The sequence below is a fragment of the Pelecanus crispus genome, chromosome 6, assembly GCF_030463565.1.
Source record: "Pelecanus crispus isolate bPelCri1 chromosome 6, bPelCri1.pri, whole genome shotgun sequence".
Taxonomy (NCBI): Eukaryota; Metazoa; Chordata; class Aves; order Pelecaniformes; family Pelecanidae; genus Pelecanus; species Pelecanus crispus.
In genome coordinates, this window is record NC_134648.1 from 31060330 (window position 1) to 31084485 (window position 24156).

At 41.2% G+C, this 24156-nt stretch overlaps 1 protein-coding gene across 1 annotated transcript; it reads right to left on the reverse strand.

The window, feature by feature from the left end:
* Positions 1–1265: 1265 nt before the first annotated feature.
* Positions 1266–23969, reverse strand: EXD1 (exonuclease 3'-5' domain containing 1). The gene is made up of 11 exons (XM_075712226.1): positions 23843–23969; positions 23238–23306; positions 22150–22201; positions 20486–20621; positions 19190–19255; positions 17864–17950; positions 16684–16788; positions 16478–16558; positions 12238–12381; positions 9293–9484; positions 1266–1500 (listed from the first exon to the last, which is right to left on the reverse strand). The coding sequence occupies exons 1-11, from the start codon at positions 23967–23969 to the stop codon at positions 1303–1305; spliced, it is 1257 nt and encodes a 418-aa protein (XP_075568341.1). The 3' UTR covers positions 1266–1302.
* Positions 23970–24156: the final 187 nt, after the last annotated feature.

The following is a 24156-nucleotide window of genomic DNA, read 5'->3' on the forward strand; positions in this document are numbered from 1 at the left end:
TCTTCTCTATTTCATGTTGTTCACCAGCATTCACTTGATACAGCCACGACCCTGAGAACAAAACCTTCCTTATACTTGAATAAGATGTTCTGCACCGTCTGAACATTTGAATGGCAAAACATGCACTATTTTTGTAATGTATTTAAATACATAAATGCATATAAATTCAGAATTTCAAAAGCAAAGAATTTTCAACAGTCCTGTGCTTGCAAGTCAAGTATAGTTATATGCCAAAAAAATGTTCCAAGACTCGGGCATGGCCTGCATTAATTTTGTCATGTGGTGGAATAGTACCATCAATTGGAGGAGCTTTACTTTTAGTGAATACCAGCCAAAGCAAGTATACTGGAAATAAACTGGTTGTGCCTTTATATCTTATTTGGTTGCGGAGTGGAATGCTATACATCTTTTAAACTAATTCAACTGCTTTTTTTCCCCCCTACATACACTTGTCTATATACACACCACATTAGTGTTACACAGCCTTATCTACACGAGTTTGGTACAGTAGTGCTGACAAACAATGGTGACATGCAACTTGCAGCAGGAAGCTTCTTTTTTCAGTTAGCCTAAAATAACTCTGACTTGGCAGAAAAGTCCTTTTTATGAATACACCTCTTTGCTGTTTTTGCCAGCATAGTGGTTCATTAGGGCATGATCTTTTTCAGTCTCCTATGAAAGACTCTTGTGTACCTATGCCAAGAGACTTATCTGTATATAAACCAAGCCCACATGGGTTGGCCAGAAGGTTTTTTAATTTTTCCAAGCAAACCCTTTCTAATCTCAATGAATAGACATCTTTAAGCTCCCCTGTTTAAAACTCTCATCCAATCCAGATACATACATACCTGCAACAGGTACCAAAAGAACCAATACAATTTAAGACATTGGTCTGATAACAATGCAAGAAAAACAAAAGTCACCATTTTAAAAATCAAAAATAGCTCTTGAAAAAAATGGATCTCAAAACCAGACCTCGAGAAGAACAATCAGACACAGAAGGAATTTCCTTCGAAAGAAAGGCCATCATTATTTCCATTCAACAATGGGTTTACCTGTCACTGTAAAGAAAGGAGCTTTTGTTTGACACTTCTACATGGGGAATAGCCCCTTTTTTCATTTGGATGTCTTCAAACACCCAGTCTAAGCTCATCAAGTCACCTGTTTCAGAAGTTAGATTCGTACAGCCAGCTTGAGGTTGGTTTAAGGTTCTTCCACAGATTTACCAGTTGATTTTGATTTTCAAGCTTTTCTTGACAAAGTACATCCTGATTGTAGAAGGATGTAATTTGAGACACCACTTTATTTGTTGGGAAAGCAATCCCCATCATCTCCGTAGTTTCCATCCTTCTGTGGATCACTTCTCTCTTTTAATTCCATGGCTGGTCTGATCAAAAGACCATCCTCATTCATTCTGTAGTCTTTTATTGCTTTCTCTCTTCGAAGCTTCTGGATGTCTGCCAGCTGACGCAGCTCCTCTGGCAGCTTCATGCAAGTGGGCTGATAAGGAAAAAAGAAAAGAAATAGAAAAGAAATCAAATCAATACATATGCATACACATGCTCTACTTTTGTGAGTACCAGATAAGAGCTCCCTCTGTAATTAGCCAATGGAACAGAACAATCATCTCATTAGATCTGTGGAATGTATCAGCTACCTGCCTACACAAACAATACCTCAGGGGAAAAACGTCCCCCCACACTCTTTCTTTTAAAGGCAACCCAAGGGGAAAAATATTAGACTTGCATTTATTGTTGACTCCTTTATTATGAAGATCTCCAAGATATAAGTAACACTTCACATATGGGATTTAGATGTGTCCTGAAAAAGCTTTTGGTCTATTAAGCTGTTGTAAACCCCCAAAAGAGGCATAACCAGTTCATGTTTGCTTGTAGGAGCTACTGCAAAGGCAGCTTTCCCAGCTTTTCATTTAAAACCATGATATTCTATCCTATGGGTAAAAAAAGAAGCCTTATGTGGAAAAAGCCAACATAGTTAACAAATCAATGAAACAGCTGCTTAGGAAGTACATGAAAGGAGATACACTCCTTGATTCGCTCCTGAGCAGTGCACGGGACACTGTTCAAAATATTAAGTTCAAGGATCTACTCCTTAAAAAGGCCTGCAATGCTCACCATCTTTGTAGGAACAACAACAAAAATCCACAGTTGCATTCAGCCGTAGAAAGGAGAAGTACACAAATAAGGAAGCTTGATTAAAATGTAGTAAGAGGCAGCCAAGCAAATTCAATCCTAGCAGGTAGCATGGAGACAACTTCAAGACATCATACAAGCAGCATAGAGTAAACACTACCTTAACAGCAAAAGATCACAGAAAGAGTGAAAGGACGCTGGCAGTACTACAGGTTAGGGGAATGGAGACTATGAAGTAAGCATCCTTCAGGAAAGCAAAGCCCCATCCAAGTGAAGAAGATGGTAAGGATGAAGTTACAGAAAGAACAAAAGGGCAGGACAGAATAATTTTATTAATATTTAACAAAAATAGAACTAATGAAAACAATTTCTTTAAACACGAGAAGAGCACAAAATGTCAACCATGCTGCAGGGCCAAGTGATGATCAGAATCAAAAGCAGCATGGTAAAAAACACAGCTTTTTCTCTTCCCCATTCAGCATAAAAAAATGTGGCGATTCCCTTACCAAAAACATTCATTATGTACCCAGAATCTGTTTCAGATTGTCCCATAAATACTTAATACCAATACTTGAAATAGAAACAGCAAGGTGGATTTCACCCCAAATTCCTGAACAGTGGAAGATGAAAAAGCTGAACTAGTAACTATAGTATCTTGCTTAAAACCTGCCTTGATATCCAGGGATTGGAAGATGGTAAATGTTTAAAGAAGATCCTGGGAAAGACACAGGAAACAACATGTTGGCAAGTCAGATGTCTCTATGAGCATGCTGGTAGAAGCACTAAGAACAGAATGAGTGGATATACAGATGTAAGGCACTGGAAAAGAGTTACCATGGCATTTGTAAAAGGAAGCCATGCCTCAGAAAACCTATGTCTAGAAGTTTGCACAGATCCAGAGGAAGCCTAAATAATTCAGACAGGATTACAGAAAACAGCAGAGCAAGCACTTACTTGAAAACACGCCACCTTCAGTTCTGTTTACCCAGAAGAATTTACATCCAGCTTCCTAACTGCTACAGTATCCTGCAGTGAGAGGTAATCCGCGCCCTAAACCGCTTAAAGCCAAGTTGCGTGAAAATTCAGGCTCTATGTTCATAATGACTAATATGCATTGTGTGCAGTCCCAACTCACCTGCCAGTTATGAAAACTTCTGGCTCAGGCATTCAGTTATATTTAGACAGAGAACACAGTTTATGCCATCATGTGTCATGAACATGTTATCTGGTATTACATACTGCACTGCACCTTATCTACTGCACCTTTACCTTAAGTGCATTGGGACATCAACTCTGCTGCACAGGGGTGTGCAACTCCCCTATGGTACCAGAGCTCTTGTTTGTGAACTACCACCACTTGAACAAGAAAGCACTGCACTCCTAGGAGAACATTTGCTTCTTTACACTCATGGGTTCCCAGGCTGCATTTGCTTCTTTGAATCTAAGTCCTAAACATCAGAATGCAGCTGCATTTCCAAGTACCTAACAACACACAATATGAATCTACAAGGAGATGTAGAAATGTAGCACATATAGCTCTTTTACTAGCTCTTTTCGAGTGAAAGAGCTGCAGAGGCACGGAAACCCATTTTACTTCATGTCTGCATCCACAAGAAGAATAGTCACTCCTGGCAGACAGTTATGCTGAAAATGGAGGAAACTGCAGAGACCTTCAGGGTGGGAAGTTTGTGTTGAGTTCTCCCCCTCAGCGGTAAGGAAGGTTATCAGTTTGAGAAAGATGCTGAACAGGAAAGCTGAGGGCTTTGATAATGAAGCGCTGGGGACTAGAGGTTACTGGTTTGCATCTGGTTTGTGGGTAAAAACTCAGTTGCTTAGGAGGGAGTGTCCACTATTCAGAACACTCAACCACTACTTGCAGGTGACGACACAAGAAACCACAGAAAGTGTCAACATACATTTTCTAAACTGTCAGAATCAATGAGATGCCCTTCTTTTTATTTCCCTCCCCCTCCTTTTTTTTTTCCTTTTTTTTTTTCCTTTTTTCCTCTCCATTTTCCTCTTCATTCTCTTCTCCCAGTACTACATCAACCAGGGTATTGCATTATCATTTTTGGCTGCTGTGGACCACTGGCAATACTTCACTGTTGCTAGCAACTGCTAGGATGCATGACACCCATCTTTTCCGTAACCCTTTCCTGAAGGAAGCTCTACTGCATGGAGTTGCATCCTGCCACCTCGACAGCGTGTCTCCCACCTAGCGTACCAGCTCATGGGCCAGCTCCTCAGTACATCTTTGTTACTGCTCAAACAACTATCAAATGACAAAAGAATGTGTTAGGCTGTCCAAAAGCAAGGTGGAAGTCTTGCTGGAAGGGCTGCCTACTGGCTGACCGTAAGGACTCTGTTTCTTTGCCATTTCCAGCAAAACATCTGAAAGATCAAGGGGAAAAGATAGCTGAAACCTCAGGTGAAACCAGGACTACCACCAGTGACTGCTGCAATTGCTCACAAGAATTATGACATCCAAGTCAGACTCAAACACACTATTTGCACAAAATATGTAACTGCTGCTTGCTCTGCTCTTACCAGTTTATTGCTGTGAAAGCAATAAACTGTCATGAATCTCCATTTCTACCAGCTTATCCATGGCTTCTGACAACCTAGGACTTTGGTCCCATCAAATTATTTATGAAAACTGAAGGGAAAGTACAAGCTTCTGTTGAAATAAGCTGGAACAAAACAAAATCCCTACCAGTCATGCACGTTCAAGAAACAAGGCAAAGTTAGACGCAGGTACATGCAATTATGCGTAAGTCTGAAATCAAGCACCCCTGAATATGTTGAAGGCCATAAGGATGATCTGACCCTAGCAGGAGCTGTGCATTTAGCCAGAAAGTGGTTCTCGTATTCTGCCGCTAATGGGGGCCTGTTAGAGCATACAGCAACTCTCACTGAGGAACAAGAGATGCATGTGAAAAATGGACTGCGGAGACTGGGCATACAGAGCCCAAGGAAGGATGGTGAACAATTACATTCATCAGCCTTATTCACACTTGTCTTTCCTCAACTCTCAGCGGATGCAGTGATCCATAAGGACAAGTGAACAGGCTTGGCTTTTACTCCATGATTATGCATATTCACTTTTCCTTGCTGCTGTTTCCAAGAGGAGAAAACACAGTCTGGTCCAGGTCTGCTCCCAGAGGCTGAACCCCCTGATTTGACAAGAGAAGGAGAGAGTAGGTAACTGCCCCAGTAGTCATTATTCAACATTATGGGTCATTACTCAGCATTATTCAATTAACAGGCAGCCTCAGACTGGGAAGCCAAAGCTTCTTTTTCACCAAGTATACCCTGATAATGTTATTACACACACAAAAACTGTTGGCATTATGAACTTCCGGATGTGGCAGTGACCCAGGAAAGATTAGGAGGATGCTACCATGCTAGTCCAAGCTGAAGTTCAATGTTGTAAACCCTGATCCAAGAGCTGAGATTCAACATGTGACAGCTGGAGATGGGAAGGAATGTGGCTATATATTCCATCCAACTTCAGTACTTCATTTTTAGTAAAGTCTCATGATTGAAACTGTATCTGTGTACTTGTTTTGCAAGTATAGCTTCTATGGTAGTGTCATAAGTTTGGGTAAATGGGAGAAGGAAAAAAAAGCATTCTTCTGTGTGACATGATGTCACTCAGTAAGATCAGAGGAAACAAGAGCAGGCCAGGGAAGCATGGCTCTGTTCATTGCTCTAGTCAGGTACGACATACTCAAACCCTTTCGTAGCCCAGACACACAACAGAAGGCATGTCTACATAACTAAACTATCCCTTTGTCAAAAGGCTGAAGACCTGGTGGTTCGGTTCAGAGAGCACAATTCAAGAACTAAAACAGAACAAGAAGGGCCCAGAAGAGGATTCCTTACCTGGAGTTATGGAAGTCAGTCAGTTTCCAGATCTGGTCATCTTCAAGTGCTTGTAAATCAAAGAGGCCAGGGTAACCTGGAGATTCTCTTCCCTAGTGGCTTTCACTCCCACAACTTTCAAGTAAAGGCTTGATATACCACAGATGGTTCCTGTTCACTCAGGAATTATGTCCACCTTCCAGTTTAGAAGCTGAAGTAGTGCAAGATATCTTTATGGCCCTGGAGCATTTATTATCTTTGGCTTTGCTGCAGTCCTGCTTCAGCAACAGAGGCCTCTCTTCCAGTTCTCCAGCATGGAGAGTACATAGTAGGTAACATATTTCAGGTTTCCAAAATGTTTCCCTGGCATGGGTATTTACTTCAGAATCCAAGGAGACCCATTACTTCTGCTGAAATAGCGTTGGAACTGCAGCAGATGACGTCTGGAGAACAGAGTCATTATGTGTAGGAACTCCAGTGTTGCTGTTATTGGAGACCACCTCCAAGATGAAGTAAAGCTCATTGTACCAGATTGCTGTTCATCAAGGGTCCAAGGTGGAGCACAAGTGTAAACTGTAACTGGTCAGTGTAAAAAGTAAAATAGTCCAGTAAAAGCATTTTCCAGGTAACTTTCAACTGTAGCTCCATAAAGTGCACAGAAGGCATAACATAGACCTTAGTGATGGATAAACTTCTAAATATCCATGAAAAAGCACTAGAATAAACACGGGGGGGATAAATATCTTGACTATTACGTCATTCTGAGAATCAGATCTGAATAAAGGCTTTTTGATTCAAGGAATTAATACAGACCTAGCCAGAAAACCTAGAAGTGGCACAAAGCTAGCTTGCCCTGCCTGCCCGCCCCCCCCCCCCCTTAGAACAGATAAGCTGAACTCCATCAACTTGCAAAGGATTCCCTTAAAGTTAACTTTGTTTACTTGCTCAGTGAAGAAACTGAAGTACCAGACCAGATTCAACTCAGCCAAACTCTGTATTTGGAGTTTAAATATGTATTGCAAGCAGATTTTAAATAAAGTAGAAGAAACTTTCGTTTGTGTGATATTCTCACAAGATATAGAAACAACAGCAAATGATTAACAATGAAATGATGGTGAAAATGGCTATTTTTACTATCCATACTGCAAGATTTCTAAAGCAACTGCAAGAAGTATGATTATCAGATGTGATTATATAGATCTTCAAAACGCCATTTGAAATGCCTAGGATCAGATTAATTCCTTTGCTAATCTTATGGAATAAATCGATTTACAAAAGGATTGGCTTCAGCAACCTGAGTACCACTTTAAAAAAATTCTACAAACAAATAGCCCAATGCAAAACAGAATTTGTACTCTTTTCACTTTTAACAGACTGGTTTTTTCCCCTGTGTCATGCCTACTTTTGCATGTATTTCACATTGGAAATCAGATGTCAAGCTCATTTTTTTCCATGAATTATGAACAACCTTTTTTTTTTGGCAGCTCTCCTCTAAAAATAAAAGGTTTTCAGATATGACCTCTTCTCTTTCATCTGTGAAGCAACTATGACCTCTTGTGGTTATCTAAACTAATCTCCTCCTAAATCCTCAATAATGGGATTTACTGCTCTGAGCCCTTCAGTAATTCCCAAAGGATTCAAGTCTGTGCTCAAGTGCTTTGTTAAACCAGGGCAAAGAAAAACACAGTTTCTTCCATGAAGACAGAACTGCATTTTCTTTTCCTAATAAATATTTCAAGACATTTACAACTGCAAAAATGAGGCAATAACAGGATTTAATCATGTTAGTTCAGTCTCTTTGTGATGAATGGGGACATTTGATCATTCACTTCTCACCCGAATTTAATACCAGCAATATCTTAGATAGTTACTGCAAGCCCTCCTAAGATTACTCTGTTGAGAAGACAGAAAAAGACTACACCAATACCACTGTTTGTTTGGTTTGCGTGGACCTGTTCTTTCCATTAGTGCAGGAAGTCAAGCTCCTTAACCAGAAATCTCTTCCCCCCCGCTTTAAAAATTAATGAGCAATTACAGAAGTGTCCACCATACAAGAGCCACTCCAATGTATGTGGGCATGCAATACTACTGGTTCTATGTAACCAAAGATGCAAAGTGTTACTTGACTTGATTTTTTTTTTTTTGATAACACATGTGAGAATAAATTAGGAAGACAAGATAACTCAGAGATGCTTTTACAGAAATAAAAATCTTTGGCCAACAAGAGACAACACTTCTCAGAAACAGCCAGGATATGCAAAACAGCTCAGCAGTAAAGATGACAGGAGAAAAACAGAACAAGATTTGGGGACTAAATGCTCTTACTAAAATAAAGCAACTCTGGCAGCTCCAGGTACCAACACTTCACAACTGCCTATCCCTCTCCACGCCCTCGCACGTACACAACCCCTCTATTGAGCCCAGAGGTTTTCAGTCTCACATTAGAGCAAACAGAAAGTACGTGGGCCTGTGCCCATGCCTTAATAGCTGCAGCTCACCATCCACAATACTAACATGAAGTAGATTTGTGCTAATGGACTAACATGAAATGCAACTAGGTAGATACAGACATCATCACTTCTGCTGCTGCACACAGGAAACAAGGTATGTGGCATTGTCGTGGTTTAGCCTCAGCCAGCAACTAAGCACCACGCAGCCGCTCGCTTACTCCCCCTACCCCAATGGGATGGGGGAGAGAATCGGAGGACTAAGAGTCAGAAACACTCCTGGGTTGAGATAAGAACAGTTTAATAATTGAAAGAAAGTAAAATAGTAAATTATAATAACAATATACAAAGCAAGTGATGCACAATGCAATTGCTCACCACCCGCTGACCAATACCCAGACAGCTCCCGAGCAGCGATCACTGCTCCCTGGCCAACCCTCCCCCAGTTTATATACTGAGCATGACATCATATGGTATGGAATAGCCCTTTGGTCAGTTTGGATCAACTATTCTGGCTGTGCCCCCTCCCAGTTTCTTGTGCACCTGGCAGAGCATGGGAAGCTGAAAAGTCCTGGACTAGCATAAGCAGTACTTAGCAACAACTAAAACATCAGCGTGTTATCAACATTCTTCTCCTACTAAATCCAAACCACAGCACTATGCCTGCTACTAGGAAGAAAATTAACTCTATCCCAGCAGAAACCAGGACAGGCATAAAGTAGGGTGTACAGTTGCAGAAAAGGAAGCTGCTGTAGCTAGGTCCTCCAGAATTTATCCAGAGCCTTAGATCAAATCACTAACCAGAGAAACAAGCCCAAACATACCTACCTTCGTGCTCCCAAGGTGATCTCCAGACGCAGTCCGATAAGCATTTAAATAACCATGTACTACAGCTGTTAGGTCAGACATCAAATTATCCATTAGAGATGAGTGGAGCAGCAGAAGGTACATAGCCTTCAGAGCAAGTGCTTTAAGCAGAGAAGGTGGAAAGGGTCTCAGGAACCATATGTCAGGATTCTCCTGTGTATCCCAATGCAAATGAAAACAGTTACTTAAGTAGCAAAAAAATAAAACAAAGCTTTTCATCACATTCTTCCGCAGTTTACAACATATCTGCCAATGCTGATCTCTATTTTCAGTGCTACTGAATGCCTGCAGCTTCTAAGGCCATCTGTGTACAAGCCTGTGGATGTATGAGAAGAGGGAGTTTGGGAGGAGGGACTGCTTCTTTAAAAAAACAAACAAACAAAAACAAACCACAAACCCAACACACACCTATTCCAGCATTTAATACTAACTTCTCTCACACTCACCTCTGAAACTAGGTTGGATTCCTAAGAGCTGAGCTGAAAGATCTAAAAAAAAAAAAAAAAAAAAAAAACAAACCCTCCCATCAAGGGAGCCAGGAAAGCAGCTGGGGATAGTAACATCTTCAGCCATCACAACTGGAACCAGACAAACATGAAAATAAGCCCCAGCTAAGCAGCCTGACCATGATACCCTGAGCAAAACTGTCACTACAGAGTGGCTTACACTGGTATACTTACTATGTACATATTACTTGGTCATTTTCCACTTTTAGTCATGAGACCAAGAGGAGGATTTGGTTTGGTAAACTAAGGAAGGCATGTTGTCATTTGGCTTAGATTTGCCATACAGAATTCTCTAAATTGAAATTTTGAGAGACACTATTAGAATTCCAAGACTTATATAAAAATAAAGCTGTGTTCAAATTAGAGGTTTCACTGAGTAGCTATTACAGCAATATCAAACAACATTTAATCCAGGCTTTCAAGAAAAGTTTTAAGACTACGAACAGGCAGTGCAAAACCACTCAGATTTACTCAGGAAGTTACAAGACCAGTATGAAGGGAGAAAAAACACTCTGGTAGGAAAAAGATTGTTCCTATTCAGTAAAGAAATCCTGCCTATATAGTGAGGTCTCATTAAGTATCTAGTTCCTGTATTTAATAGCTTCTTTGGAAGTCACGTCCCCCATCGCGAAAGCAAGGTCAGGTAATTAAACACCCAGCAAAAAGATGCCACAGCTGGCACTAGCATATTTATATACTATTCATTTAACTCATTTGATATCCTCCTGTGACAAGGTCACCTGCCTAGTGGGTGAAGGGAAGGCAGTGGATGTAGTTTTTCTGGATTTTAATAAGGCTTTTGATACTGTCCTTCACAGCATCCTTCTGGACAAGCTGTCCAACTACAGGATGAGCAGATTCACGGTGTGCTCGGTGAACAACTGGCTGAAGGGCAGAGCTCAAAGGGTTGTAGTGAATGGGGCTACATCTGGCTGGTGACTGGTCACCAGTGGTGTTCCTCAGGGTTCAATTCTAGGGCCAGTTCTGTTCAATACATTTATCAACAATCTGGATGCAGGAGTTGAATGCATCATTAGCAAATTTGCTAATGACACCAAACTGGGAGGTGCTGTTGACTCTCTTGAGGGACAAGATACCTTGCAGAGGGATCTAGATAGACTGGAGCATTGGGCTATGATTAATGGGATGAAATGTAACAAGTTGAAATGCTGGATTCTGTACCTGGTTGACAGCAGGCTCAGTATGAGTCAGCAGCGTGCCCTGGCAGCCAAGAGGGCAACCCGCATCCTGGGGTGCATCACAGTCTAACCAGCCGCTCAAGACAGGTGATTATCCCGCTGTATTCAACTTTGGTGCAGCGTCACCTTGAGGACTGTGTGCAGTCTGGGCCCCGCAATTTAAGAAGGATGCGAAGGTCCTTGAATGCGTCCAGAGGAGGGCAACAAAGCTGGTGAAAGGGCTGGAAGGAATAGCCTATGAGGAGCGGCTAAGGACTTTGGGCTTGTCTAGTTTGGACAAAAGGAGGTTGAAGGGCAACCTCATTGCTCTCTCCAGCTTCCTGAGGAGGGGAAGTGGAGAGGGAGGTGCTGATCTCTTCTCCTGGGTATCCAGTTACAGGACATGTGGGAATGGCTCAAAGCTGTGCCAGGGGAGGTTTAGACTGGACATTAGGAAGCATTTCTTTACCAAGAGGGTGGTCAAACACTGGAACAGGCTTCCTAGAGAGGTGGTCGATGCCCCAAGTCTGTCAGTGTTTAAGAGGCATTTGGACAATGTCCTTAATAACATGCTTTAACTTGGTCAGCCCTGAATTGGTCAGGCAGTTGGACTAGATGGCTGCTATAGGTCCCTTCCAACTGAAGTAGTCTATTCTGTTCTATTCTACTTATCAAGCTTATGTTCCCAAAATCTTAGGGGGTCCTGGCCCATTAAGTTATCCCTTGCTTGTCCTCATCTGAAAGATTAACAAAAACAAGGAAAATAGAGAATAATGATTTGGCAAATGCTGCTGAACTGCACAAGCAAGAAAAAAATCACTACTCTCATTTTTTCATTCTAATAGCGCTGGCAAGAAAAGTTTCCTCTTTCCCTGCTTGACTCGCAATTCATTTTAACCGACTTGTTCTGTTGGGACTAGGTTTCAGAATTAGTCAAATATATAAAGATATCTGGAACATTTTTTACCCGAGTTATATATATCCTCTATTGTACAAGCTTTGTGGTTCTTCAAAACCTCAATTTCAAATGAGCTATTAGGAAATACCAGTATAAGCACTGATGACAACTAAAGCTTGCATCTGTCTCCCAAGTCAGTGTTACAAAATGTCCTTTATTACAGCAATTTGACCACTGCATAGTGCCATGCTCTTAAAAAAACCTGACAGAAACATCTCAAGACGGGCAAAGCACAATTGAGTCCTCAGAACATGCCTCACTTACTGAAGCCATCTGCTGCCTGCACTTCATGATGGCATCCGATTTGGAAGGTATCTTCAAGTGCTGCATCAAACACTCCTGTAATGTGCAGACTCGGTGCGGAAGGAAGCCACCTGTTGCCATTGAGAATTGCAGAGCATCAGCAACCTGTGATGGAAGGAATCAATACACCATGACCAGCGTCCCATTAACCCAAGGCAAAGAATGTGGAGGTTTGACAGTCAGGATGCATATTAGAATTAAAGTACGCAGCAAACAAATTAATCCTCATTTTGACTACATACAGTTGCAGAGCTAAAAATCTGACTCCTTAAAGCTGTTAAGTTACACAAAAGGGTAAATTAAGTTTTAAGAATGACTTATAGAAGTTATATGTGTATTAGTCTAAGGCTCTTTCTAGCCCAGTACTCTTGTCTCCGAACAGCAGGTGGTTAGGAGGAGTATCCAAAGAGAAACACAGTGATACTTTCCCAGGATACTTATGGTCTTGCCTTTTATCTAAAACGTGAAGTAGTGATGCAATGAAAGGAAAATATGATGAAAGAATACGTAAGCCTAAAACCTGATTTTGCCAGTAAGACTTGTCTCTGACAGCATACAGAGCCACAAGGGAAGCAGACAACAGTCTCCAGCAGTGACTGCATGGCATGGTGTTTGCTTGTTTCTCATCCTGGTTTCATCCCTTTTACCCTTTTGCAGTAAAAGCAGGAAGAGCCCTGACTCTTGTCCCTAAACAGGGAACACAAAGATGAGTGGGACTACTGCAACAGTTGCAGAGAGAAGACAATGGAAACAGGAAGCCTGGAAGAGTCCACTCACCAGGGGAATGGAGATGAAAAAATAAAAAGCCTACCTCCACACTCAAAATCTCAGACTGAGCTGTCTGTCATTAGTACAACCTACCCTTCAGACTTCCTTTGCTACTCAGAAGCCCAGATTCCCACTCTGGTCCCCTGAAATCCCCACTGGCCTCTCATAGCCCTTTTCCCCTTACTACTCTCAGAAACCTTGAGCCAACACTCAACACAAGCATGCACAATCCCACCAACAAAACCATGAGCTTACAGGGCAGCCCAGTTTTACTGCAAGGGTTACAGCTGAAGCCACTGTTTGAGCTGTTCTACCACATGCTCCTCATGTACTACCTAAACCAGACCACATAGTGCTTGGCAGCACCAGCTCAGCCCCTGCAACAGTGACCACAGAATTGTAACTGACTTCTTCTGGCCTCTTACAGTGAGGGTAAATTCCAAGACCAAACCCCCATTCCTAACTTTTATCTATAAAGTCTTTGGAGGGGGGAATCTCCTCCTGTCCCATAGCAAAGGCAAACCAGCTGGTATGATTATTAATGACTAAAGCTGCCTCTAAGGCATCATCTCAATAGCTAACTGCTGCCTTCTCTGGGAGAAAAGCCATGTATTTGCTAAGCCTACCAGAAGAAAGTGCTAAGCGAATCCATTTACTGAATTTCCAAGGAATAAAAGATTGTATGAAGGTATTATGAAGAAAATGAAAAACATCAGAGCATCACAAGTAGAAAAAGCAATCTTGGACTAAGGAAAGAAATGTTGAGACCTCCCATGTTCTGTGGTAGGACAGAGAATCTAGGACTGTCTATATTTCTGCTAGGCTGACTACATTGCTGCAGTCCAAAGAAGTCTACAACCACCAGCTGAAAAGTGGCAGGAAACATGCCTGGAGAAAGGAACTGCAACAATTCAAGCTGATGAGTTCACTGAAGAGAAGAAAATGGAGAAGACCCAGGTGAAGCTGACTTTCACTGGATTGTAAGCACAAATCACCAGATAAAGAGGAAGTTTCCACCACTCATTACTGAACAGTCCTTAGGATTGTACTTTTGATGACTAAAACCTTCTCTGGCTTTTTGCTCTCAGCGGCCAAATGCAGATGAAGAGGAACCTCAGGAAAGACGCCCTCAAGCAGTAAGTTACTTTTACTCAAAGTCAAAACAAAGATGATGTTCAAATGTATGGAAATATATTCCATGATTCTAGATGATTAGAGAGAGACTTCCTAGTAAAAAATTTCAATGCTTTCCAAACAAGGAGAGAAAAGACTCAAATATTTAAACAAAAATGAAAGCATCTTTGCGATCAATATTCATAAAAAGTCTCATCTGAATGAACAAAGTTATAGAATAAACTTGCCTACAATGAAAACCATGTTTTAGCTTTCACTGTGAAAATCTTTGTCCAAAGTCACTGCATGCTAATGGCTTGGATTCAAGGGCAGAAAAACTATGACACACTAAAGAGCAGCATATGTGCATTGATCTGTGGAATCAGACAGCAACATTGACTTCTTCACTTGTACATTTTATGATTAAACCTTGCATGGACCTCTGCCTTATGGAAAGTCTCAAGCTGTCAAATTTTCTTTATTCTTTCAGTACATACCTCTAGGAAGAATTGTATTCTTTCTTTTATTACTTTTGGTAGCACACAGATTTGCAACCAACAACATTTTACAATAGGCAGGGATTTCAGAGCGTGAGAATGCTCTAGCCCCATGATGCAGTGTAGAAGTGTCCCAGAAGGCAATGTTAGGGATGTAAGCACTGACAATAGCCAGTTGTCTGCTCACTATGCAGCTTTTTAGGTTGCTATAGCCCAACAAGGACAAACACAGACACACCAAGGCAGTCAAATGTGAAATAGCAGTATCAGACTTCCACAAATATTATCATTAAAAGTTACTTCAACAGGGGATGCTTAAGTATTATAAGAACATCGGGGGGGAAGACAGTCAGTGAACATCAGAAACCTTTCACTGCCATCCTCTACATGTTGTGTTAATTATATTAGGTTACTTATTGCAAGGAATAAACAGTTGCAGCAACTGGCCAAAAGCAGGGATAAATAACACTTTTCAAATTATGCAGGCAGGTTCCCATCTAATACAGAGTTCTTCATTCCACTGCTGTGTTTTTTAAGCAGAGTCTCACTTGTGCACACAGCCTGTTCCAAGTTTAACACTGAGAAGCTGTCTCTAAGAAGTGCTTCACAAAAAGCATCCATGAGAGTTTGCTCAAAGGTATCTCCCAGTTATTTGCTCCAGTAGTACAGAGTAGAAGACAAGACAGCTTAATTCCACAATATCAGGTACACAGCAGGGCAGCCAAAACCAGACTACTTCACTAGCTTACTTAGATTAGAAGTAGGATTCAGGCCAATGAATCAGAGTAATCGAATCTAAGCCTAGAGATCTATCAGTGCAAGAAAAGCATGCACGTCAGCTCATACCAAGACAACAGAACAATGAGTACAATTTTGTGTACCTCAGACCCTAGGGTGGACAGTTCTGGGTAGTTACTTCCACTGTATCAGCTACATGTTCTAGCCAGTACAGTTGGGAGCGCTGGTGCAAATTTTCACCCCTACCTTTTTCATTCAGTCAAGACTTAACAGGGACTGATATTTGACCTATAATGGAATAACATAGTTTTTAGGGGCAAAAGGCCAAACTTCGGATCTCTCAGATCCGAAAGGTACTGAGAGAAACCTCTGCTGTATAAAGCTACATAGCCCAGATTAGGGTTTGGAGAGTTATTATAGGCAGTCATATCTACGACATGAAAAGTCAGTATACAGGCAAGGACAAGTCATACATTAACTATGCATAACATATCCATACCCATTATGAAAGATCATAGCCATTATGTTATTTTCTTCTCTCTCAAAAGGCTCTAATTCTCCTGTTAGTCACACAACATTAACTACCACAACTGCCAGGGCCAGCACCAGCCAAACAGATTTTTGTGGTAACCTGGCCTGTTCTCTCACTGCCACCACTGCTTTTATTAGCAGGTGCTTCCCAGTGCTGGATACTTGTAGCCTGAATCTGTTTTCTACACTTGCGAAAGGGGCAGAGAGAGTAACAAATATAAAGCACAAGCCGACCTCACTTCTGCTTAAGTGACAGTAACCTCAGGATGTGCCAAGTTTGATCAAGACCAGTTAATACATCTTAAAAAAACCACATTACACTTGCTGTTAATATTAGATATTAACTACCTTTTAAAATGGGTCTACACAAGACTCTAAGTAACACTGTCAGCCTTGCCTGCTGTTTTTTACCAAGAACAAAACCGCTACATTTACATGGTTCAACAATTGTCACATTCTAGTAATGTTAAAACTACTCTGAGAGAATACCCTGAATGAGGCTGAAGTTCCTCTTGTTGAAACTTTTGTTCCCAACCAGAATATCTGAAGGGTACCTGTGTATCAAAAACATTGAAGAGAAGGACACCGTACTGGTGAAAGAAGCAGTCTGAGATCCAGCGGCAGTCATGCATGACCTGAAGCAAGAAAGAGCTGTCAGACAAACGTGTGGCCAACTGCAACTTTTTTGGTGCAGCTAGATCCTTATATATGTATATGACCTCTGCCACTACAAATGTCCTCACACACCCTATACCCTTACCTTCAAGATGTTTTTATCTTCCAGCACCATTTGTAATCCATTTTTGAAAGCCTGAGGTCCCAGAAGGAAGATGTCAAATAGAAAAATACGGCTCTTCGTTGCTATCTACAACAAATTCAGTTGGAGAGAAAATGCGTGAGGGCAGAAGAACAAAGGATTTGAAAGTAGGAGAGAGTGCACTGTTTCCCACAAGCCATAATAACCTATGTACAGGCTCATGTTGGGGAGAGCAGGTTTCATCAAAAAAAAAAAAAAAAAAATCCATAAACAAGTCTTACTTTTTCCAGAGATGCTCAGAGACTCTCACAATAATTAGAAAGAATGACCCAGGAGTCTACTGTACACAATTAAATACAGCATTTTGAGACATCAAGAGCAAAATAAATTCCTACACCTATTATGATGACATTTTTAAAGAACCACTTCCAACAAAACTCTTGTGCCCATAACATTTCATTGTCAAAGACCACTACCAAAGAAATAAGGACATTGTTTTCCATCCTAGCATTTCAAACAGGATATAAAAATTTAGGTTTTGCCTATGTTCAAATTCATAATGGTTTAACAAAAGCTGTTATTTAAAATCAATTTAGCTATAGCAAAGCAAACATTTTGTGGACACTTACTTCTGCATAAACGAGTTAAGTTTGAAGCTTGAACTCCCACACAAATTTTTGCTTTGGATAAACAGACTTTTAAACCGATTTAAAAATAAACTAAGATGATTTTGAGCTAACATATTAAGCTATTCTCCTTTCTGTCCCTTCCTTTTCAGATGTTGATAATATCACAGCTAATTAAGATACTGTATCATCTTTAGATGGATTTTACTCCTTCAATTACACTGGCATTGTGATTAGGTCTTGCAGTTTTTCAATAGGTAACAGCTGTACTACTGTAATTACCTGTATACAAGTATATAAAGATGACAAACCAAATGTTACACTGTTATATACAAATGTATATATTACATACAAGTTAAGTAATTATTATATTGCCTTATAATGGCATAATTCTTTCCATAACAGGTTTTTTATGAAATACCTCATCTGTCTTGAAGAACATCATATCCCTTACCAAAACAGTTACTTGAGTAAGTCTTAAACATAGGCTAACGCCCAAATGTTTCTCAGTTATGCCTCTGTTTAGTGGCACGTTTTGGGAAATATCTGCCTCTTACCTCAAGCCACGAGAGTCTTCCATGACGACACAAATTAACACCTTCTCCTGCGATACTGACAACACACTGCTGTTTTAGGTGCAGCACCTAATGAAAAACACAGGGATAAAATAAATAGTGTCAGAGAATGATAGGCAGAGGGACAACTAGTAAACTGCGATTTTTCTGGTCATGATCCATATTTAAAAACATAAATACAGATCAAAACCACAATGAAGCTCTGTTATACAGTGATCCAAGAGAAACAGACCACAGTAGCAGTCCAGTTACAGATAGACAGCTGGAAATTCTGCAACTAGAAACATCAATGATAGGTTTAGCAGACAGTATGGATAGCTGAAGACTATAGACTCCCCTGATCTCCTCCCAAGAAATTCTCCTAAGTGGGTTTGAGGAACTTCCTTAAGATCACATAAAGATGTTCCTTTCAGTTAAAAAGGAGAACTCATTTTCTAAGGTATAAAGGAAAAACCTGTTACTCTCTCAGGCACGAAGTTTTCAGACAATTAAAGCAACCTGTAGCGTGCATGTAACACGAGAGCAGAAGGCACAAACAGAAATAAAAAAACAAGCTTCTTTTTCAAGCAACAGTTAGATTCCTCTGTAAGCAGGGAAGTCTCTTCCTGTGGGCAAGGGCTTTTTCCTCTGTATGTGCAATAGATTTACCATAACAAGCCCAAATCACAACTGATGTTACTGCAAGACAAAATGGCATGAAGGACCTATGGTATTGCTGGTCTAATTTAGAATCTAAGAAATGCTATTAAATTTGATAATAAATCTATCATCAGCTCCAAGTTCGTAAACAAAGCTTTCTACCTGCTTATGTTGTTATATATGATTTAGGAGAGAAAGGTCCAGGCACCTCTGGAGTTCCAAACACTTACAAAAGCAACACAATCAATTCCCTCTCCAAAAGCCAACAAAACCTCATGTTGTTCCCTTCCAAAACGAAACAACTGTTCACTAAATAGTAATACTGACACTTCACCTCAGTTACTGGTGAGACAGAGTCTGAAAACAGCAACCAACACACACTGATGCAGATTCACGTCTAGCCACTGCAAACTCACATGCACTGCACTCTTTCCCTCCATGTATGCACACTTTATTTTGATGCCACCAGAGATACCATTTCTACTTGACTTAAAGCAGCCAGTTACTACCTATTACTCAAATTTCACTACAGTCTGCAAAAGTGATTTCCAGTATAAGACATCATGAGGCAGTGCTCACAATCCTGCCACCTAATGGATCTACTGACAATTGGAATGGAACAGGCTCAGAAGTCATACATGCAGCATAAGAGCTTTCATTAGTACTTACTGCTGGGCCAAATTTCTGCTGGAAACAATCAACAACTGTGTACTCCACATTCTCTTCTTCCTTCTTCTCTAAAAGGAAGAAAAAAAAAAATTAGATGCTCCCTCTACTTGAATAAACTTTGCACAAAGTATGCATTTCAGTTGTATAATCTCTCTACCTTTCTCATTTAGCTGTTCAGTTCTTCCCTCTCTACTTCCTGAATACACCCAAACAGATTATGGAACTGTCTGATTCAGATGCGTACAGTCTAGAGCATGAGCCAAAATTCCGGTTTTTGATAGAAAACTGTTTAAAAGTGAGTTGCAACATTACTTTTTGTCATTATGATGCATAAAAGAAACAAAAAGATTTCAGTTTAAAAAATTACATCAATTTAAAAAAAAGCACCCTAATTCCCAGGCTTGTCCAGGGAAGGAAAAAGACTGTAACAAAGACAAAACTAACAGACAGTGACACCACAGAACAGACAACTAAGTGATCAAGGGGGCAAAGAGAATTTAAGCCAGGTTTTAATATTTTTTAACACCTGCTTAGCAATGTCTAATGAAAAGGTAAAGAAGGGTTCTCCCTTCTCTTTAGGTAAGATGCAGATGTTAATAATACGCATCCACGACAACACAAGGACATTCTTCTAAACTCTAAAATAATAGTCAATTGAAAGATCCTAAGAAGAAATTTTTAAAGGCTCTCCCAGATCACATCAACCCTTGCTTCTTTTTGCCCCCGCTACCCAGGTAAATGCAGCTAACCTTCCTTTAGCTTGTACAGGTCTTGCACTCTTGTCACGGCTCTACGAGAATAGAGTGAGCTGATCACATTTTGGATCTGTACCTGTATATGTGTACACAGCAGGAACCACACAACCCAAATCAATGCAAGCACGTGACAGCCAGCACAGAACCAAAGAGCAATAGTCTTATTGAGCTTTGAGTTACCTATCATGCCACATACATTTCAGGAAGAAGTATAAGATTAAAACAGTCACCAGAGAGGAATGCTCGCTGGCTGCAGCACTTTGATTTCTCCAAAAGATCAGTTGTGCTGCTCAACCACTTTTACAGTTGATGAGAGCTACAGGTTAAACATTCTGGAAAGCAGATGAGTTTCCTTCTGCTGTTGTGAACATATCTGCAGGCAAAGAGAATGCCTGCACATAATGAGCTCTGTACCTGTCTTTCTGTGACCATTGTTCTTTCAGAATACAGCCTGTTCTGATACAAGTGAACAGAGAGATCACAACCTTTGGGAGAAATGTTGTCTGACTAAGACAAACTACACTGCTTGACTAACATCCACATTACCTGAGAGAGAGTATTTTAAGCTATTTGAGGCTCTGAGCTGGCTCTCTAGGGAAACACAAGGAGAACTCCATGGGCCACAATCTGCTGGTCCTGTGTCTGCTTGTTTGTTCCCTTCAACAGCTGAAGTGCACCTGCATGAGCAAGGCAACCGTACATAGCACAGAAGTCAAAACATTACACATGCCACCAGCATGGACATCTTAATAAAGGAAATTATTTCATTTAATGCCATCTATCTGCATCCAGACAATGAACTGCTGCATGTGAAGCAACTTCGCAGTCGAATGTGCACAGGTCTTAAAGAAGATCTTGAACCTACCTAACAATAAGCTTATTTTGCACAGAAGGGCCTTTATTTCAGATAAAATTTCACATTTATACTGAAAGTAAAAGGTGAAAGCAGAACCTGAACGGTTGTTTGCTGCAAAGGTCAGCAACGGTTTCAAGGGAAGAAAGAGTTCAAAGTATAAAGAACAAAGTACCTGACCTGAGCCCAAGAACCATGCAATTTAAATCTTTGTAAGTCTTTACACTGAATCAATAATATTTAATCCATTAGTTACTGTAATTGGAGAGCAATTTTACAAGTTCACCAATATGTAAAACAGTTATATCCAGTGAAACTTTACTGTAATAAAATGGAAATTATTAAATCATATAAAATGGTAGCATCTCAGGACCAAAAAAAAAAAAAAAAGTTAGTAAACATTCACCTGACTGAAAGATGTCACATATAAGATGCATAATTTCTACAACAGGACAGTCTGAAGTCAAGAATACTTCACTGGGAAATATGACTTATTAGTGTAAATTTCCTTATATTGATAGAAAACCATCCCATTATGATTATAAAGCTCCAGTCATGTACCTATCTCAATAGAATAAAACATAAAAAAACTTTCTGATCAGCCTTTAGATGTAGCTGAAGAATCTTGTATATAAAATCATGTATTTAAAGGGTTAACACAGAAATCTGCTGCTGAAGTGAGCACATTCAAGTATGTGTGAAAGTAGGCTTATTTAACTGGGAGAAAGAAGACAAGACAGCAGCAAGCAAGAGGACTGCTGCTAATCACAATTCTATGTGCTTTTTAACTATATTTAACGACTGTTCAGTAGACAGCACTTCATTCCTACTTCTCATAAGAAGAACAAATTATTCAAATGTGGTCTTGTGAGAGGACTCAAAGCAAAGCCATCTAGGATCAGGGGACTGCAGGAGTTTGAAACATATTTTTACCAGCTTCCCAAAGACACATTTATATATGTTTTGAGAGCATCTGTATAAACCAAACATTCCCTGTGCAATTGTCCTGAAACTGTTCCACCACAGAAGAAATGCTCATGGGAAATCCTCCCTGAAACCACAAGCTGACAAGGAAACAAACCAAGCAAATTCTTCTACCTAGGAACTACTGGGAAGAAAAGAAAAAAGAAAAAAAGCAGGAGAGAGAAATTGTAAGCAATAGCTTGAAAGAACCTTTTGCACAGTAGAGGTCTTCCACTCACCACCTTGTTCACCTCTTTAAAACAGAGAAATACAAACTCGTCATAGATGAGTCTGAACTCAGTATTATACTAAATGTAAGTGGTGGCTCCCCTAGCAAGCACATCCCACCCTTTCTCCTACCGTGAAAGGAAGGAAACATTTCAACGTACTCAGAGAGCATTGCTGTTCCCTTCCCTGAATCTGGTTCATCCAGCAATTCCACTGCAATAGAAACAAACAATTTATACTCTAGTGCCGACAAGCAACTTGTTGACACTTGTTATCTCCCAAAAAAAGGAGAACCATGACCAATACTAACCACTGTAGGACGTGGCCATACATGCAAAAAAAAGAAATTGAATTCAAAGTATAGTTTAAATAATTTTAAATTCGCTCTGATGTAGAAATCTGTATAAAATAACTTACATCAGTAGCCTAGATAAGGTGTATTTCAGAACTCTAGCATTTAAACAAGACTAATAGTTTAGGATCCCACCAAAACCAAAGTCAGTATCAAACTACAACTAATTATTTTCCAGGCTATTACATATACAATAAAGCAGGTACAAGGAAAAAGGCAGAATGGAGTCAGTTATCACTTGGTAAGTCCAATAGCTGCCTTCTAGCTATTTCCCCCTCAACACTTGCTCCTTGTTGCCAAAGCAAAGCAGATGCCAACAGAAAAGTACAGGACCTTTATACACTAGAGATGTTTTTCTTAAACAATTCCATATTCTTATCACTAGTGAATCACAGGAAGAGGCTCAGATAAACAGACCATTTAATAGAGATACTTTTGCCTGGGTGAGTAAAAGCAAAACCAAGTTAACTAGAACTTTAAGCAATTTAACTTCCCAGCAGAGTCCATTAGTGAAAGTCTTGCACATGTAAGAACATACACAATGAATGTAACTTGCCTTCAGGACATAAACAGGGGCCACACTTATCTCAGCTGATTACCTTCAGAGTCATTACTTCCATTAGTAGTCTTACTGGACTTACATTCATTATTTAATTAATAAGCTTTAATGCAGTACAGTCACAAGACCTTCACAAAGTGGGCAATTATTATTCCACTGACAGATAATTGGGGAACAAAAGTTGTGTGATTTATACAACATTCTAATTCCTACTGATTTTAGAAGAAAGATATACAACTGAAGAATTCAGAGAGTGACCAAAAAACAGATTTAAAATGAACTGAACTAAGAGCGGGCATGATTCCCCGTGCCCCAAAATGCGGTAAGAAAAGCCTCACCATTGACTATTTCACGGCCAAAAAACATCTTTACTCCTGGAGTGCTTCTGCCAGTTTCCAAGTTCCTCACTGGAACGAGGGAGAGGAAAAAATACAGACATACATCAAGTTCCACTGCTTGGGGTAAAGGCTTATCATTTGCGGAACAAAGCAAGACCACAGGACGGGGTAGTGCTATTAACTACGGGGGAAAACACCCCAAACAAATGGGTTATTTTAAGCAAGAGCCCTTTCACTGTGCAGAAGAGGGTTTCCGTAAGATGACCGCGCACCAAGCAGGACACAACTCAGGGCTGCTCCACCTACACAGTCACAGCTGCGAGCCCAGGCAGGTGCTGCTAACTTCACCTTTTATCCATCTCGGTGCCTGCTTTGGCTCCCGGGAAGCACCCACGGGGCGCAGCGAGCAGGCTGGGCGTGGGAGGCTGCCCACGCCACCCGTGACACCGCGCCCAGCGCGGAGCCAGGCGCTCCTGCGCCAGCGCCTCTCCCTCCGCGCCCAGGCTCACAGCGCCGGGCTCGCCGGCGCCTCCCCCCCCCGCTCGCACCGGCGCTCTGAGGGCCGGCGGGGCGCAGCCCTGCCCGCCGCCACGGCGGGTCCCGACCTGCCCGCAGGAGGAGGCTCCGGTCGGGGTTCACGTGCTGCAGCACCCCCTGGAAGACGCCGCATTTTAAGGTGACTTTCACGGTTCTGCCCAGAAGGGCACCGAAGTGCTCGCCGCTGAGGGCCATGCGGCCGCCTGGGCAGCAGCGGCGGCGCGGACGAGGCTCCCCCGGCGCGACACCGGCCGCATAACGCAACGGCTCGGCTGTGGCGGGACGCCGAGGCCCCGCCCCCGGGGCGTGGGCGGGGCCATCAGAGCCCACACCCAATCACGGCGGGGAAACTTACCGCGAGGACGCCACGGGCAGAGGGCCG

Excerpts from the sequence above, each read along its gene's own strand:
- EXD1 (XM_075712226.1), bottom strand. The coding sequence starts at position 23,969 with ATGGCCCTCAGCGGCGAGCACTTCGGTGCCCTTCTGGGCAGAACCGTG. Across the intron at positions 23,307-23,842 it reads GAGCCTCCTCCTGCGGGCAG|TGAGGAACTTGGAAACTGGC; the intron begins GTCGGGACCCGC and ends CCCTCGTTCCAG. Across the intron at positions 16,789-17,863 it reads GAAGACTCTCGTGGCTTGAG|ATAGCAACGAAGAGCCGTAT; the intron begins GTAAGAGGCAGA and ends AATTTGTTGTAG.